The sequence below is a fragment of the Zootermopsis nevadensis genome, unplaced genomic scaffold (genome assembly GCF_977971745.1).
Source record: "Zootermopsis nevadensis isolate Lab colony 2312 unplaced genomic scaffold, Znev_1.0 Znev_ptg000020l, whole genome shotgun sequence".
Lineage (NCBI taxonomy): Eukaryota > Metazoa > Arthropoda > Insecta > Blattodea > Termopsidae > Zootermopsis > Zootermopsis nevadensis.
Genome location: NW_028259152.1, coordinates 1,089,373 through 1,108,645, shown reverse-complemented (window position 1 = coordinate 1,108,645; position 19,273 = coordinate 1,089,373). Strand labels below are relative to the sequence as shown.

General features: G+C 40.3%; 1 protein-coding gene across 5 annotated transcripts in view; it reads right to left on the bottom strand.

Moving 5' to 3' along the window:
• LOC110829709 (discoidin domain-containing receptor 2) overlaps window positions 1–19,273 on the bottom strand; it is a 405,885-nt gene that overhangs the window by 109,152 nt on the left and 277,460 nt on the right. For all 5 annotated transcript variants that reach the window (XM_087351872.1, XM_087351871.1, XM_022063712.2 and 2 more), the window contains one exon: window positions 3,483–3,599. In XM_087351872.1, the coding sequence (XP_087207998.1) occupies window positions 3,483–3,552 (70 nt within the window). In that variant the 5' untranslated portion in view covers window positions 3,553–3,599. The remainder of the gene's footprint in view (window positions 1–3,482; window positions 3,600–19,273) is intronic.

Genomic DNA, 19,273 nt, shown 5'->3' with positions numbered 1-19,273 from the left:
TGTCGTGAGTTAATAACAAATTGTGGGTTCGTCCATGTTTGATTCTCTTTCCTACGAAATAGGGAACTGCGTCATTGTTGGAACATAACAATGGCCTTGAATCACATCGAAAGAATGACTGTGAATATAATTGTTGCATTTGTTATTCCTTCTGAGAAAGGGAAGAAAGTCCTTTAAGCCTTGGTTATAAAAGTGAATTTTTTGTTTCGCAAGCATCACAAAGACAAAAAATAACACAACCACAAAAACTGAATCTCAAGTACTTCTTCGCACGAAACTGATAAATCATTTAGCCAGGTAACGCAACATTCTCCAACTCGCCAACGTTGGCAGTACCTCCATAAAAGCATGAGCCAACTACTATCAGAAAAAAAAGGACACGTTCAACAGAAACTTGCCCCCCCCCCCCCCCCCCCCAAAGAGAATTTACTGTCGTGTCTCCCACATTCTGTCGCAATATTAGAGCAGTTCCTATTAATTCACAAACAACAAACAATGGTTCCACGTCACTTGAATCTGGAAGCATGCAATGGTCTGACGTTCGTTTTCTTTGAGAGAATATGACAAACTGGTGACCTCAAGGACGATGACTTTCATGACTGGGCGATATTTACAAGTGGACGGGTGGGAAAAGCAGTCGAAATATTTCCTTAGCTGTAACGAGCGTTCTTTGTCCTGCCAGCCACTGCCCCTGTCTGCAACTTAAATGTTTCATGTCCTCCTCCTACCCCACGTGCTTTCGTCATGAAACCGGGTGTACTGGGGTCCAGGGGGGGGAGGAAATGTTTATTTATTTATATTTCATAAGCCCCTTCCAATGCAATACGGAGCCCTACATGCTGAGAATTATATAAAGAACTGTGTGTATAGTTCATAAAAAAAATTCAGAATTATTCTAGAAGAAGATAAACCCAAAACTGTCCAGTTACAGAATCCCACGTATCGCGGGCATTGTGTCAGACGCGTGTATAAACAAAATTACTTATTTGCAGAGAATAAAATTCTTAAGTTTAATTTGTTTTGACAAATGTGCATTATTAGTGTTGATAATCCCAAATCTAAGTGTAAAGCATCATCAGCATTACGTCCTTCTGGCATGACATACATCCGCTATTAGACTAAATATCTCCAGTTATGTAAATATGTTGACACGCCCTTCTGGCATGATGCCCTCAATATGAATCTCTCAAATAATAATACACACAGCGTGAATATGTAATATCTTTTCAACAAGTTACAATTTATAACACGAACAGTTTTGGTATTTTTATATTCTCTTTGTCCTCCATTATCTCAAATTCCATTGCCATCCGATGTTAACACTAGTAACTATGGTACACGGCACGTCTGAACACGGAATATGAACTGACCGAGATGTCACCAAGATGATTGTAGAATTTCTCTGTATGGCCCCTAAATTTCTGAAACAGTTTTCTCTACGGATAGTCACGCTATATCATAGGTCATTGCAAAAGAAGTCTAGTTTTCAGTATATGTGCTGTCATTGGTGCCTTAATATTTCTCTTCCAATTTGTGGAAATTATTAATTCATAAAAAAAGTTTAAAAATCTAAGAACAATTTCACGTATGATTATAGAGCATAAAAGACGTGAAACACAAGACTTTTCGTCAAAGAGAAAAACATTTGTGCAAAACCTAAGACTTCAAATATTAAAAGCGATGAAAATAAAATACCAAGTTAGTGCCCTTATTTTTGTAGCTCATTTAAGTTTATAAATAACTAAATACTCGTTAGTTGTAAAGTGTGGCGTCACTCTCGAATCCACACACGGAATATCCAAGTACGAAATGTGGCACTAAAGTTCTGTCTAAAAAATACATACAAAATTAAACAATGTCCTGAGTTATTCTTACTCGTTTCATTTTGTTACATCAATAAAGAAAGCCTCAAGAAAAACGCGTCGTTATTTTCATGGTAGAGTAGCATCAACTAATTTCAACACCTTGTTATATATTCCTTCGTCTTCTCCCTCAGGCAAATAGCTTGTTAAAATTACTCCCTTTCCGACGTGGAACGGAGGGGCTGCAGCCCAAATTTGTGTTGACTCTAACACTTGTGCATGCAAATTTACAGCGGTGATGTGGTGTTGTAAGTAACGGGACTTGGTATGTCCCTCCAACTCACACACTACTCCCTTGTCTGTTTCGCGCACAAATCGATATTTCACCTCAACGTTGCAATAATCGATATATGAACACCAAACTATTTCACTGCAAAGTAACTTGAAGGGATTCATACAACTGGGTAACAACAAATTCTAACATCATCTGTGAGAAATTTTGTACAAGGAAAATGAAAGTGCATAACATTGAATATGACTGTCTTCTGGGTGGTTGTGCCATGTTGTCTGCTTGACGTTTAGCGAAGTTTCAGATGTATACGTGCTGCCTCAATCATCAGGACTTTCATGGTCCTGATGAGGGAGGCAGTAAGCACGTTTGAAAGGTCTGTGAACGTCTACCAGAGTATACATGGCGCAACCACCCACAAAAACGAATTTCAGGCCGGAATTAAAAAGAATCTGAAACAAATAGTTCTAATTGGAATTGCTAATAACACGAGAGACTGAGATATGCCCGTAAGTAACTACCCTCTTCCGTACATCGAATTCTCTCAGAAACTTTATGACAAATTTGGATAAAAGTCGAAGTTGAAGTAACTGAACTTAAATTTAAGCTAGCACTGGCCCACAGACTATTTATCCCACGACCAAAATCCCGTGAGTCAAATTCTGTGCCGCAGGAACAGCTGTTTTTTCTACATGCCACACCCGTTCATGAAAGCAAGCTGCAAGTCGCAGAGAGAATCCAATTAGTCATATGATGAAATTTGTCGGACTACAAATCAACTTCACACAAGCCTACATGTAATCAGTATGGCAACAGTGTTAATCAAATCCCAAATTAAAATGCTCAGCAAAAATTATTTTCATTCATGTCGCCAAGCTGATTACGCCTCCGTCTAGTTCAAATTTCGGTAGTAATCCGTTTTGGTAAATATTTTTCCCTCCTCATAAGCAAACGCTGGAGAATTCCCTAAGACAGATGCCAAAGATTTTTGCCTCATCTCTGGACATTTTAATGTGCGTAAATGATATGCCTACACAACTTGTACTTATCTACATTGACTCTGCAACAAAAGCATCGTATGTACTTACATTTTCTCTAAACAGACACTTTTTAAAAAAGTGTAGTATGACAATAAAGCCGCTGAACGAATATCCATATTATATTGTTTTGAAACCACCTTCCGCGACATCCAAATTCTTCCACGCACTTCCCAGATAATCAATCAATCAGCCACAGAACGTTCTGGATCAGTCATCGCTGTATGTATTATAGCTCGAACCAACAATTCTCATAAATCTCCGAGCTTTAAAACAAACCACAACCACTTTTGCGATCGATATAGCGTCGTTACATAAACAAAGAAACATCGCATTCACAAAGGATGTACTTACAGGTGTCCAGGGCTTCCGCCACTACCGTCCAGAGCATGAAGAATGCCACAAACATCGCTCTCGTGTTCATGTTAGATTGGACTTGAAGAACTCGCTGGCCACCTCACAACATGGTACCTGGAAACAAGTTACAGCGTCATAAGAAAGAGCACCGGACATCACCAGGAAAAGTACCACATTCGAACCCCCAGCAACGGTAAGGAAGAAGTAACTGTCGGGGAAAATGGAAGTTACTACGTCTCAGTTACTTTCATACTCGTGTTGTTCCTGAAGGTTTAATTTTCTTGCAGTTAACATGTGTTACAGACACTCTTGTGATTAATTATATGTATTATTATACTTGTTAGATTGATTTCTTATACGAAATAACGTCAAACTTTGACCCTCAGACGACAGACGACTAACTCTAGATTCCCTTTGCCAATAATTTTGTCCATAAAACGAATGTCTCTTAACAAATTTCTGGAGAAAAAAAAATTGTTGGGACTAAATGTATCATCTTAAACTAGTCCTAGTACGCAGAAGGAACTTCAAATAATTTTCGTTTCGTCTGACGGGACTACGTTCGAGTTGGTAGTGGTGGCGATGGTAGAATTATGAAATATTTAAGTCCAGTACGTGAGCGTAGTTTGCGCACGGAAAACCAACAGCTTCTGTTCCTACCGCCCTGTATCCTTAAGAGAGCGCGTATGGACTGACAGGGTAGCAATGGCAACTAACTATAGTTGAATACAAACCTACAGAGGTGTAGTGCTGTGGCTACGTAGGTATGTAAGTAAAGGTTTGCATAATTCATAGAGCGTTACCGTAGCAACCGGCCGTCCAGTTGGGACTCCACCGCACTTCCATTCATCCACACACTGCCCACCACACAGAGCATTTGCACAGCACTATCTCTGCACTGTGAACGCACTACATGAATGCCGTTTCAAAAGAATATTAAGCACGTATAGTTAGCTGTAGCAGTAAATTTGTTCCACGGCTTTAAAAAATGTACGTTTCATTACACAAATGCGTATCCCACAGCCGCCTATCGCACAAAAGGAATGGAATTCATAATCGCCTGTAACTTTTAAATAAGCCAGTTTTGAAATACGTATTGGCGTCATCATATATCTTCTTCTACCTAACTCTACACAGAAGGTGATAGATTTTAGCCACGAAATTTTCCGCCTATCAAGGGCCAAACTTTCGAAAGACTGGGTTTCAGTCGCTCGAACACTGGGGTCGTGGCTAGATCAACCAAGCGGCCCGACGGACATGATTTCTTCTTCATCCCTTCAAGACGGAAGTAGAAATCAACAAACGAAATGCAGTTCTATTTTTTTAAATAAATTGGACGATGGACCAGACCAAAAGAAGTTTTACGTACCGTACATTAAGTTTTCAACACATAGGTCAGATCACACAGGATACGGTAGCTCTAAGATTCTTAGTGCTTGAGTACCCCTTGGAATATAGGCTTCCGACAAGCCTGCTCCCTTCACAAATATATACTTGACGTGTATGCAAAACGTACGTGGATAAACATGGAACACGCATAAAAAATCATAGTCCCATTCCCATTTGAAGGTTAACGTACATATAATAAAAACATCACTGCCCAGAATTTTAATTTCAAAACAAGGAAGACAATTTGATTTTGAACCGAGTCCAAAAACATGTTTTTCTTTCTGACACCTCGGTGTTGTTAGTGTTGTATGCGAAGCACGGAGATAAAATGTCTTAATTTTCTGCGGTTCTCTGTAATCTTGTTTCGTCCTGCGACGCTGACAAGCTACAGTGCTGTAGAGTAGTTCAGACACCTGGGGGAATGTTCCTGTAGTCGGGGTTTCGCAAAGGCAGCTGCGGCTATGTGACTGATGAACGCGCTGGCCAACTTATTACCGAAAAAGAAAATTATATAACGGATAGACGGAGGCCTCTGTTAAATAGATGTGATTGCGAACACAAACACAGGATTAACAAAACGTCGATATGAATTTCTATTAATTATCTACAATCTAGATTAATTAATAAACCCAAGCAAAGTTCTCTGCAAATAATTACATGGTTTTCTGTGAGAGCTGCCAGAGTTGTGTTCACAAAATTTTAAAGACATACATCCAACGACAAATCGAATCAGGCAAGTAGGTCTTCAGTACAATCAAAAGTATGTCATAAAGGTTTTGAGGTCCACGTGTGACCCAACAGTAATAAAAATGCATTACAATTCCCTGATTTCCATCAGGAAACATTACTACCTTCACGAAGTACCAGAATCCCTGAATTAGGTTACGTAATCTCGTCGGGCCCAAAAATTTCTCCATGGAACAAAAAGGTTCTTGAGAACCTAACAGTCCCACAGCTGATCAAAAAATTCCTAGTGTTTTATAATTATTTGTGGCTTGTTTAACGACGCCGTCATTACCTCAGATTATATTACTGTGAATGATAAACTCAATTGTAAAAGATACAGAATTGTATTCAGTGACCTAATTTAAAGTACTACCTCGATGGACTGAGGAAAATCACCAAATACCTCAGTCAGGATGTGTTGTGAAATACTTATCTCCTATCAGATCTAAAACTTCTTGACGATGGTGAAGAGTCAATTGAATAAAAATTTTCTTGGATATTATCCATCGTCTAGTAAATATAAAACGTAATCCGTCTTCAGGATCCTACACAGTTGGGCCCACTAGATAGAGCTAATCCCTATCTCCGTCCGGAGATAGAGTCCCATCTCCGAAACGTCGTTTTACGTTTTATATTTACTAGACGATGGATAATATCCAAGAAAATTTTTATTCAATTGACTTATCTCCTAACTGAATTTCGTCTTAAAGTAACAAAAATGTGCTACTGCTTATTCCACAACAGATGTTGGTCTCCACGACAGATAGCAGCACTGACACAGTATGTCCGCCTGCATCCTCTAATCCTTCAGACTACCCGTACGTATTTTCTGGGTAATTAGAATATCAACTTACGTTACAGTAGCTAGCGCCTTGTAATTAGTGGTGGAGTGAAGTCCGCCCTACAACCTGAGACAGCGAACGGAGGTGAAATCTTTTCCCTCCAGGGCTCCTCGTACACAGTCCGCTTTCATCCTTGACAAGACATCCAGCACGCATGTTACACACTTGAGACAGACAACCCGACAGCTCCAAAAGGATACAAGCGGTCCTCGCTTCTATAATCACATGTCGTACTTATTTTCTGCTCCAATAATATAACTAGTGGCAAGGTTTTGTTTCCTTTCCCTAGCAATTGTACAGTAACAGCTACAATTTGGGCAACTTTGTTTGTTTCTGTGGCTATAATCGGCGTTTTTGGAATATGTTGGATTACAGAAGGATTTTAAATGACGAACAAAGGTTTAAAAAGAATCGGTACAGAGGTATACGCTATTGTGAAACGGAATTAATAACAGCGCAAGGATAAGCAGTGAAAATCAAAATATGTCACTCAGAACAGTCAGTTCCAAAAATGGACACAAAACGAAATTGTGTTCAATTTACTTCCCTCATGAAATCTAGAAGACAATGCAGTAGATCTCAATAATTTCAACTGATCGGTATATCGTGTATCTATATTTGCTTCATGTTTCTACACCAGCGATTCCCAAAATACACAATTTAAGGCGGCCCTTACGACCACAATTTGCCTAGTCCTTAATAATTTATATTCGTCCGAACAGACGTGTAAATATAAGGAAAGAACGGGAAAGAAAAGCTACCTGCAAACAACTAAATAAATTAAGTAAGAATTACAAACAAATATTTACGAATCACTTAATTCATTTACGTACTCAGTAAGAGTCGAACAAACTGAAATAACGCATACGTAAGTAAGCTCGGAAGTAGCTTCAATGAACTTCGAAAAATGAGTGAATTGCATGAATTGTATCTTCCTCGTTTGCTCCGTCGTTGCACACAATACAAGGCACTTCATAAATAGAGCCACTGGAGTCAGATTTCCCAACTCCTAACCCCCACGGCATGTAAATTACATGTGACTGGAAGCCACAGCAAATCCAATAACGTCCTCAAAAAAAACTCGGTCGACTGTAAGGTAAGAGAAGAAAAAGTCAATATGAAGTTTGCGACAGGGGAATGAATAGCTGGCAGGTATCAGCTATGAAACTGTCAGTGGCGGATCGACACAGATGATACACGTCTTTAAGCGTTAGGAGCGGTTCATGAACTACAACTATCCCTGTAATACGAGCGCCATTACATCACCTCCTCCCAGAATTTTCTCTAGCGACTCAGGCCTTACCGCAAAGAAAACAACTTCACCATTACAAACATCAATTGGTTGTTGTTGTTTTTTTGAGGAAGTAATCGATGTTTACAGCGATAATCGTAAAAAGGAACTAATATCTACAAAATGTAGACTTACTGGTTATTCAAGTAGGTGGGGGATAAAATTACCATTGGACTTTAAAGGGTTAAAGACCAGTGGTAACTATATGAACCACCTGTTTAACAATGAATAACTTGCATTTTATATTTATGTTTTGTATGATTCTCAGAGTAAACGGCTATTACTTACTGAAGCAGAGTTAACCAACATTTTGTAAGGAAAGTGTTGTGTTCCCTTAAGGTACGGACAGAATTCTTAAATACCATTTAGACTATATTCGTCTACAATGGGTCAAATATGGTAACTGTAACATACCTTTGGTCTTCATAATACAATTTCGTATCACAAAGCTCGGAGCAAAACTTCTAATTGTACAAGCCGTCAGTAAGATTACAAAACTCTGTACACGGTAACCTGAGCTCAATTCAAGTCGTCAGAGAATAAGCCACTCATCGCGACAAGCAACCATCAGTTCTGGAAAGTTCTAATCAGTTTTCGCTCTTTGTCCCAAACGATATGCCACGCGCTCGTCTTTTCAGCAAAATATAATGGATGATGAGAGACAACATTCTTTGTCGCTACTGCATTACTTCGTGGCAGTGTTTAATTTCAAAAACCAGATCCTGAAACAAAATTGTGATGAAATATATGAATACATCATGCAACATTCATCTTCCACAAGTTTCAAGTTCTAGCATAGCGTAACAGTTTCAATACAAATATCCCCATCTGAACCGATATTATGAAAAATAGCTGTACGGCGTCCTGCTAATTTACTTCGATTTAAACACGGACTTAATTACTTAACGAAACAACTACGCAGTATGACAAAACGAGTGTCATTTCACATTAAGGAAGTTCTCTTAGAAAAGATAATGAACAGAATCTGGTAACCCAAGCGGCCATCCCAGACATCAAGCAGACTTTGTGCCCTGCTGTTCTTGGCAGACACAGAATGTACTTCTCATTTCCAGATCTGAATTTTCCTCTCCCCACCCCCACCCCTCCCACCCAGGACCAGAAGTCTCCCATGCTATCCGGTCTAAACTTGGAGCTGTCTTATCAGGACATAACGACTGGGCGAAAACCCTAATGATGTTCCTTGTTTATTAGGGCGCAGAAAACACGTGGTTCTGAGGTGAAGGCGCGTTTCTGTAATCACCCCCAGGGAAAGAGATTTGTGTCGTCTTGCCAAGCCTGTATATTTCCACGAAAACGTAAAGAGTGGCAGAGAATGTAGAAAAACAGTGTACAGCCTTTTACGTACTAATCAACAGTGAATACTTACTCATCGTAGATTAAAACGCATGAAGAACGAGTTGTAACTCCCTGTAATGACATCGGTTCTCCCTTCTCGCACAATCTCATTACCACACCGAGACGCAAATAGTAATGCAAATTCCTGACCCACAAATTTTATCGAAACATTAAATAATTTTCTTACCTCAAAGAAAACACAGCGCGTTTCCATTACAAAGATAAATTGGTTAATATTCTTCAGAGAAATAATCGCTATTTGTTCTAAGCACCACACGAAACCCGTTAATACACTTTTTAGCAAAATGCAGGTTTTTTAATCGTAAAGTAGACTACACATGCAGTTACTACTGTGCTTTAAATCAGTGGTATTCAACCTTTGTTGTTCGCGTACCCCCAGATATAATTTCTCTTCAACTTTGTACCCCCAAAGTTGTTGGTGTATAATTCAAGTTATACATAGTATATAATCTAAAATAAATTAAATAAATTACATTACTGATTATTCAGAGTTTATCATAAAACAATATATATTCTTTTTAAATTTCACGTACCCCCAAAGATGTCTTCGCGTACCCCCGGGGGTACGCGTACCCCAGGTTGAATATCACTGCTTTAAATAGGAAAAAAAAACAGATTAGTGTCAAGTGCTGACGTGTGGTCAGGCAAGAGTAATGGAACGTACGAAATCAGGCATCATTTCTAGAATTTCCCTCTTCTCATTATAATGACACGCGCCATTTCTCTGCACACCCCCTGTACCATCTTTAATCCCCCCCCATACACTTTTCCCCTTTCAAACAAACTCTCTCGATTTATTTACGCATGAATTACCGTTATTATGGATTCAAATGTAACATTATTCAGAAGCATACAAACGTTTTTAACGGAATTAAACAAATCTCTTCAGCGTTCAAACCATTATTCCTCCCTGAAGGAATATTTTAGGTGTGCGTGGACTGGGGAAAAAAGAAAACTTGCTTCCGAGCGCCCCAGTGGCATTTAATGTCGACGTCCTGTCACTGTAGAGCTTCGCAGACCCGGCGCAAACCGCAGTCTTGTTAATACCTTTTAAAAAATCTCTTCCATCTGTCGTTGATACGAGCTCAGTTCGCCAACATAAAAACATGCTTGTGAATTTTGAACAGATTATTATGCCCTCTTTGTAAGGCGGGCAGAGATTTGTTAATTCTTTTAGAGACAAGACTAAAGCAAAAGAAGAAGGTGAAGGAACACAGTGTGAATGAGACAGGTTTGTAAGAGGACAAAGCAAATTTTCCAGGCTATATTTCTTGTCTGAAAGCAACATAAGATCCCCGCGCTTCTGTTCTGTGGATTTTTTATTTATATCTTATTTAACAAAGCTGTCAGTAGCCCAGACTATATGGAGTGGAATTGTGATGTAATGGAAAGGATTTGGTGCGAAGCGGCCAAGGCCTAATTTACGGTACTATCTTTAGGTACTATCCCAGAAACTGCTTGGAAGAACTGAGGAAAACAACGAAACAAGTCAGTGAGGACAATCGGATTTCATCCCGGTCAGGTTGCCGTCGTGCCAGAGGAGTTATTTGGTGTTGAGTGGTCGCGACGCTTGGCGTCTGTTTGCAGGCGTCGTGTCTTGTGGCTTCATAGACTCATGTTCGCTACTGCTGTCGCGTCTTCACTCAGCTAACGTACGCTTTTTGTGAAATCTTCTGTCTGACGCTCAATACTGGTTTATTTGCATCCTGTCGTATGGAGTCTCGATATACTTCTTGGCTTGATTTTGAATTAAAGTCGGGGTTGCGACGGTAGGCGTCGCGAAGTTCAGTATCTGTTCGATAATGTCGTGTCTTAGAGCGTCCTAAGGCTCAACTACTATACACATGTGGAACCTTTAGTCACCGTCGCAACAGTAGGCGTAGCCAAGCTCGGCGTCGTGTCTTGTGGCATTCCTAGGCTCATCTGCGGGAAAGATGGCATCAAGTCTTGGGATCGCAACGCGTATCATCGGGCCTGTCGTGATACGTCCGTATGTGTCATATATATTCCTGAGGGTCGCTCCAATATTATACAAAAAAAAAACTATCCATAAACCCAAAATATTCTCCTGGACTCGAACCCAAGAGAGGTCTTGAGTTTGTGACCTTCTTCTTCTTCTTCTATCAGAAAATAAAAAATTTCGCCTTAGCGCCGTCCTCTTTTGCACTATTTCCAAACTGAGCGATGATTCTTGAACAGTTTTAAATTAAAACATTTCAAACCGGTCTGTCACAAAACTCATTTGAATAAATCACTATAAACCGATAAAGTGTCAAATGATTTAATACTAAAGCAATTTTATCGTGTCATATTTCACCGTTGGTATTGCAGTGAATATACAAACTTGGTTATTCAGTTTCATGCGTATGGGGTGGATGGGGAGGGGTGTATGGTACAACGATTCACTGGAAGCAACAAGTAGGCCCACAAAATATGACGTCGTAGAACGTCGAATGTGCGTACACCAGTAATTGAGAGACAGGATTATAAACTTTAGCCCAGCAAAACGATATTTTTTTCTCCAACTGATACTTCTATAACCGGGAGTGACGTCATTCCTATGACAATCAATAATACAGTGCGTCAATAAGCGCGTTACAAGTGCATGCAGACGACTACCTGACCGCATTCCCAGATCTTCCTCAGGTAAGCCAGAAGCAGTGGGATGAAGCGCATTGTTCTGAGACGGGATTTCAACGCTCATGTTGTTTTTCATCCATTTCTGAGTCGTAGGAAGAGAAGTGTAATATGAAAGGTTTTGGGTGGTGGTTATACAGACAGACAGACAGACAGAGAAGGGCTACGATAAAAGACTTCAATTCACGGTTCTTTGTAGAGGATTTTTTATTCTATTCCATTCTTTTCACTCCTACTTTCCCCAAATCTCTTTTAACCCCCAATCCCTTATCCTGTTCTAGACCCTCTACCAAACATCATGCACTGTGCTTTCTACCCTTCATCGTAACCACCCCCAACCCCTCATGCTTCTTTAAAACGGCAGAGAGAGAGGGTACCACTTCTATGTCCATTCGTTTGAAAGTATTCGAGCTCTTTGTACGTTTACCATTCCGTTTTGTTTGAAGTCGCTCATTCATATCGCATTCCCGACATAGCAAATGCACGCTAGAAAGAACCGTAAGTGTATTACGGCGGTAGAAACGTCCATTAACAGACCTTGATAACATGTGGAAGTACTTATTCAGGTCAAACTGGCTGTGGAGGAAAGCGACTGCCTCTTGTACATTAGTACGTTAACAACTGGAATGGGAAGGAACTGAGGCAGTTCAGAAGCTAATGGATGTTCCTTATCAGCCGCTTTCAATTATTTTTATACTCATGGCAAAATACAAAGGACGGAATTATGCTCATATTCAACTTGCTGTAAGGTAGAACATTTATTTCTGGGAAAGTTTCATCCAACACATCAATTTCGTAGAAAAGAAAAATGTTTAAGTGTCTCGATAATCTTTTAACCTACTTAACGACAGAATTTTTTTAAAAAGGAAATGCTTAAGAAAAATTCTTTTACGTCTTATAATTTCGTGAATTTCAAAGTAGGTATGCAATACACTGAAACACAAAGGACGAGGTTCAGCGATAACTTGATGTTTGTGTTAATAACTTTGTCTTGTTCTACACTTATCATAGATCGGGCTAGTTTATGCCTGTACCAACCTAAAAAAATATTTCCTTTTCCATTCTCTCTTCGGTCACTCCACTTACAGTTCGTACAGATTCAAAACTGTACACAATTTCCGGTCGCCTCTTGCCACGTGACTGACTTTTACAGCTCTCTCTGTATGTGGTAATCACTTCAACTATGTTACTGATCTGAAGTTCCGCGTGTTTTCCATATTTAGTAGTTTTTGTGTTTGTAATACAATTAGGTTCTGTACGGGTATGAAACATGGTCCCTCGCGGCAAAATATATAAACAAATAACTACATTCAGGGAGTTAACTGTGTGCTGAGACTATTTGAACATTAAAAATATTACGTAACAACAGAAAGAAAATTTCACAAGGCGCTTAAACGTTTATCCTCTCTCTTAAGTTTAAATAGGGTGACCAAATTAAAACAGACGAGGTTACCATGGGTTTAAGCTAGCATGGGAGAAATGCGAAATACATACCAACATTTTAATCGCAAAACCTGAAGGGAAAAACCACTTGGAAGACTTCAGAGTGAATTAAGATAATATTAAAAATAAAAAACCGAAACATTATAATAGGAAGAAGGCCAGTGGTTATGTACAAGCGAGCGCTTATACCACTGTCTGGATAACAAACGGAATTTAGGGGTAATTCCTTCACCACATTTTGTTAGGATATAACAGAATCCACGAAAGTTGAGTTACTGTGCGATATTTCGTTGTTACATGCTCTGTGAAGACACAGAGCGAGATGGTTATAGCTTATCTGTCGTGCCTGTCTTGGCCATTAGCTCACGGTGTGATGACGTTCCTCAGATAAGGCAAGGCAAGGGAAGGGGCCCTAGGAGAAGTCTAATAAAGTCCCGCGTGGCACCGAAACATGAGAAACTGCGTGCCAGCGCCTCTAGCGGGTTTCTGGAACTACTGGAAAATATGGGGAAGTACTTCGGGCGTCAGAACGCCACTGAAACAGTTCTCTGTGAACGTCAATACACCAGTAACACCACGGAGCACACCCCTTCGAAACCCGGTGAAGATGATTTCTGGAGCTCGGTAATTAACAAAATGTTTTCGTCCAAGAAATTACAAGAACTGAAGTCACGCCCCTAAAAACTGCCCTGGGTTCAAATCTTTGTGAAGATTTTGGGTTTGGGAATATTTCGTTCTGACATTCAACGAGAAGTATTGAATGACCAGGCCCATGGAAAGCTTCCTGGCAATAAAGATTGAAAATAAATGTAAGCATTCTTCTAATTTCCAAGCAATACTGAAAACAACAAGGCCAACATGGCATCGTTCTGTGTTTGCTTCGTCTGTCCGTCTGATAACACATCGAGTTCCTGTGTCAATATTTCGAGATTCCTTTGTGGTCTGATAACGATTTCCATGTAACTATCTGTGTGGTATTGCCTTGTGTCACTGTTTATTCAAAGTGTCTATTGTGGTGACACACTCGGCTAGCGTTGTTATGATGCAGACTGGAGGGATCTCATCGTCTCCGCCGCCGACGCCGCCACCAGTCGGAACACGAGTACAGAGAAGAGACACAAATATTTCAGGCAAGAGATGAGATAAACCTCCCCACATCCGCGTGGTAATTCGTCACTGGTGGGACGTGGACCCAACAGTTGCAGCTGCTCCTAAAAGTGTTATCGATCTTACAGCAAGTGCGATCTACAACCGCGCCGCCTATTTTTAATTTGTACTTCAGTTAAATTCCTGTCATGGCTGAGTTATGCCACACTTCGAAATGCCCCACTGAAATTTATGGAGAAAGGTGGGTCCACAGTAGCAGTATCTCTGCTTCATCGCATTGAATCAGGAAGCTGCGACAGATATTTTGTCCAGAATGTTTACTTCTCGTTTCAAAACAAGTGCAGTTGTACGAGAGAGAGAGAACCAGTATTTTCCCTTTTTCCTTGAGAAGCTGACAGTCATTCAGTTAGTTAAAGAAATACATCACTTTTCATAAAGCCCGAATTTTCGATACAGCGATCACGACATTCCTTCCATAGCCTCTGTCCGGAGTCAGATGATTCTCGTCCACAGCTAAATCCACTGTTCATTTAAGATACCATTTAATACCACACACTGCGTCTGCCATGTAATCTCCATCATTCATGTAGGTCTATAAGAAACGCATCTGTTGAAATTAAGGTAAAGCTGCCATTTTGAACACTGGTTTCTTCAGACTGTGGCAAACATCAAAGAACATTTAATTCATTCAAGAATTGTAAAATTCGGCAAGTCTGTATTATTATTTGTTTCCCTGCATATATAAAAATCCTCAAAGATAGGATGATTTTAAATAAGTTAGAAATGATGTAAAATGAATAAGTAGTGTACTGATTAAAGTCACCGTTATTACCACAGAGTTTGGTGGAGGAACTCAAAAAATCTATTATATATCGTGGTTTTCCCTAACGCCCACAGACAAATTCAGGGGCAGTACCTCAGACTAGACCACGACCGCCTTCCATTCCAAATCATTATTCAGTTATCATCCTCTAGTTAGATGCTATATAGTCTGAATGCGTCGTTAAATAAACTATAAATAAATAAAATAAAAAGTAAAACTTCGATATTTCCGTCTGTCGCGAGCTGGACAATAAAGGGTAATGAAGGCGACAATAATTTATGAGGAACTGGTCGTGACCCACGATCAATTTACGGGCCTACCCTGGTATTCAGAACACGGCCCGTTAGAACAGCCAATCAGCATTACGCTTCAGAACTTGTACGATATATCCTAAACGTAATGTACGACCTATATTGATATATAACCTATATTGTTCATATACCACTGTATTTTATGTAACAAGGCTTTCAACTCCCTATTTTTATTTCAGATACGTACAACCTCGGCTTTTCAGATTAAATAATAAAATACGCATGTTTTAGGGCGTTTATCGCATCTTTTACAAGGCCAATCTAACCTAAGATAAGGTGACCCAACCTAACATAACTGTTCCCAACCAAACCTTGGGTACGTACCCAAATGTTCCAAATTTTCTCTGTTATTTTATTCGTACCTAAATGATCATGAGATTTAGGGCGTTCAGTATAACACAACACCAAGCTGCAGACCAGCGTCGGCTTTAAAGCGCCAAGATCACATCAGTGAATCTTTCCAACACAGGAATAAAAACTATGAAGGGAACTGCGACGGAAAAGAACATGGCCATTATACAAGAATAAATCCGTAACCGAATCCAAAAATCGGATAACAAATGCACAGCACTTTCGCGTCGAAGAACCCGAATGACTTGTTTGCCATTCTATGATGCAAAGAAATACGAATTGAGACTGACAAGAGTCACAAGGACTCTCTCCTTCCACTAAAACGTGTGTGTGAAATAAAAACCAATAAGTTTCACTGGCGCACAAAGGTAGCCAATCCTTTTCTGACACTCGGTTTGGATTTTTACAAAGCTGCTTCAACAGCAGTACATGGACCAGTGGACGGGCGGGCGAACGGCGCTGTAAGGAAGACAAATGTAAGGGCTGGAGTTTCTCCATTGCCTCTTTGTTGCACTCAAGTGTCCCTCTTTGTAACTTTGGCGACACTAAATTGTAGTGCAGAAATTGCCACTGCAGCAATATTGAATTCCATTCAATTTACGGGTGTTCTTTTCACTTTCGTACTACTGATCCAATACTTTGGCAATCCATTAAGATTTCTACAAAAATATATTATCGTTCAGTATACAAAACAATAATTTTGCCTCTTGTTTTGTATGGGTGCGAAACATGATCTCTCACTCAGAAGGAGGAACACACATTGCAGGTGTTTGAGAATAGGGTGTTGAGGAGGATATTTGGGCCTAGGAGAGAGGATGATGGGACATGGAGAAAACTGCACAATGATGAGCTTAAAAATCTGTACTGCTCCCCAAGTATTGTCAGGGTGATTAAGTCGAGAAGAGTGAGATGGGCGGGACATGTAGCGCGCATGGATGGGACAAGAGGTGTGCACCGGGTACTGGTTGGGAAGCCTGAGGGGAAGAGACCGCTGGGGAGACCTAGACGTAGATGGGAGGATAATCTCAGGCGGGATCTATGGGAGATAGGAGTTGAAAGAGACTGGATTTTGTTGGCACAGGACAGGGTCCGGTGGAGGGCTTTGGTTAATTCGGTGATGAACCTTCGGGTTCGGTAAGTCATCTAGTTATATTATCGTTCCCAGCAACAGAATGTTCACCCCACTTCATAAGCTCGTATTTCTTAGAAAACAAGTAGTGTCGAAGCTCCAAAATATGAGACTTATCTGTAACATTGTCATCATCCCCAAAACAATACATTATGCATGTTGGTAATACAGCCGACTCTAATCTAAGAAACCTCAAACTCTTATCTCTCTGTCTCGCACGAAGTCGAAATTAGCCATTACGTTAGAAATTGATCAATCAGAACATACGATACCTCGAACGGAGCTCGCCAGGAAATTCTTATGACAGTATTAGGTCGTTGGACCTGACCTGCCGTACCTCAAGTTGTACAACCCTGTCAAGCCCAGGAAATATGAATCACATGCTTTAACAAACCACGATTCTGAATTTTCCCCACAGAATGTATTTATGGGTTTTGTTCGATTCTCAGAGCAAGAAGCGATTATTTCCTTAAACAGCGTCTACAAACTGATCTTTGTGATGCTGAAGATTTGCTCCGAGGTACGGACTTCAAAGGATTAATCTATTTTAAATTCGGCTGTTCTTAAAAAAAAAATACTGGGTACTGCACGTTAGGACTTTACAGCAGGCATCGGGGGCTTCTCGGCTTCCTAAATTCACCGTCGTCTGCCCTTTCGACGCAGAAACTAACTAAAATTTCCGCGAGTCGATGCTTTCCACAGCAGCACGACAAACATCTGTTTGGTGACAAATGCACCTCGTTATTGGCAGACCGTAATGCAGCGTGACGATCACACTACAAGAGTCCGCATTTGGACATCACCAGGCAAAGGCAGAGAGCTCTAGTCCCTTGGGACACACGAAGCCGTTTCGGTCCACAGAAACATGTGCAGCTCACAAGTTACATATGGCACAGTTCATTTTACACGTATCATGTGTCAAGATATGGAACAGTCAGGTTATATTCGGGCCATGGTTCCACTACTTGTCAGAATACTGAATAATTTTGTAATATACACATCAAACTCCACTCTAAACACGAAATCTAAGCAAAGACGTAAGGAATTTTCTCCGGTAATCGCGAGAAATATAACTCCAAAGTTTCAGATGGCGTCTGCATCACACGAGACAGACGTAATCAGGGCCAGTGTAACATCAGACGGTCGTGAAGAGGCCGAGGTTATGTGATCAGATGCCTTCACTTTCACCTCGATGCACTTTGCCAACCGAGTTGCCGCTACTAAATGCTAAAGATGTTTTCGGAAACATACTGTAAGGAGGCTTCTAATTTGGAATACATTAACCACAGAAAAACGAAACCAGTGCGGTAAACCACTGTAAGAAAAAAATGTTTCACGGGATATATTTAATTTAGTTTTATATATTCTAACAAATACCAATGCAAGTAACAAATATGTCATTACTCATTTCATTATCATCAAATGATAAGTGTTTGTCTAATTGAGTAGGATTATTTTAGAATCTCAACCGATAATGTGCGTATCATTTTCTACAAGTTGAAAACAGCTGGTTGTGAAATAAGCATCTGAAACATCTGCACCGAGCACAATATCGGAATATCCTCTGTCCCTGTAGTCAGATCTCATGTCCTAACCAGCTATCGCAATGCCATCTGTTTTACTTTCTTCGATCAACCTCCCTGATAAAACTTCGCCTTCGCGCTGCTGAAGATGACTGCAACTGTCACGACAAATTCCTCACGGCCCATTGTCCTTCTCCAACAGAACTCTCTTCGTCTGCCGGACCCTCCAACTCCCGTTTCATCTCCCAGACAAGAGGCAAATGACACTGGTCAGTTGTCGTTCCGTTCAGGGTGCAATCAAAAGATTTTTAATATTAGAGGTTCTGACGGCGGTGAAAATGTCGTTGTTTGTCTCCTGGGTTGAAATTTTTGTAGACTTTTAGGCAGATGCCAAAGTTCAGTAGGAACATACTGTAGCCACCTTCATAACTTCAGAAACATTTTCCAAGAAACAGGGCAACTTACAAATCTGACGTATAGGGTTCTAGGGCACCCCAGAAGCTAATTGTTGAGACAGAAAGGGGCAGATAATTTCCAGGTATTGTCTCTATTTTGAGTTGAAACTGTTTCTACGACACGCCACTGTACAAGGTTTTCAACGACGCTGGGACTAATTTTACAAATAAAAAACAATAATTCTATCAGACAGTGTTCCAAGAGAATCACACACACACATATTTTATCACCCTAAAGACTGAGGCAGCAAGAACCTCTGAGCCTCTGAAACGTCGGTAAACATCTACAAGACTACACGGCGCAACATCGTAGAAGCCAGTCGTCATCACACTCCCTACTTCGAGATCCTGAAATCTCACCAAGACAATTTATACAGATCCTTA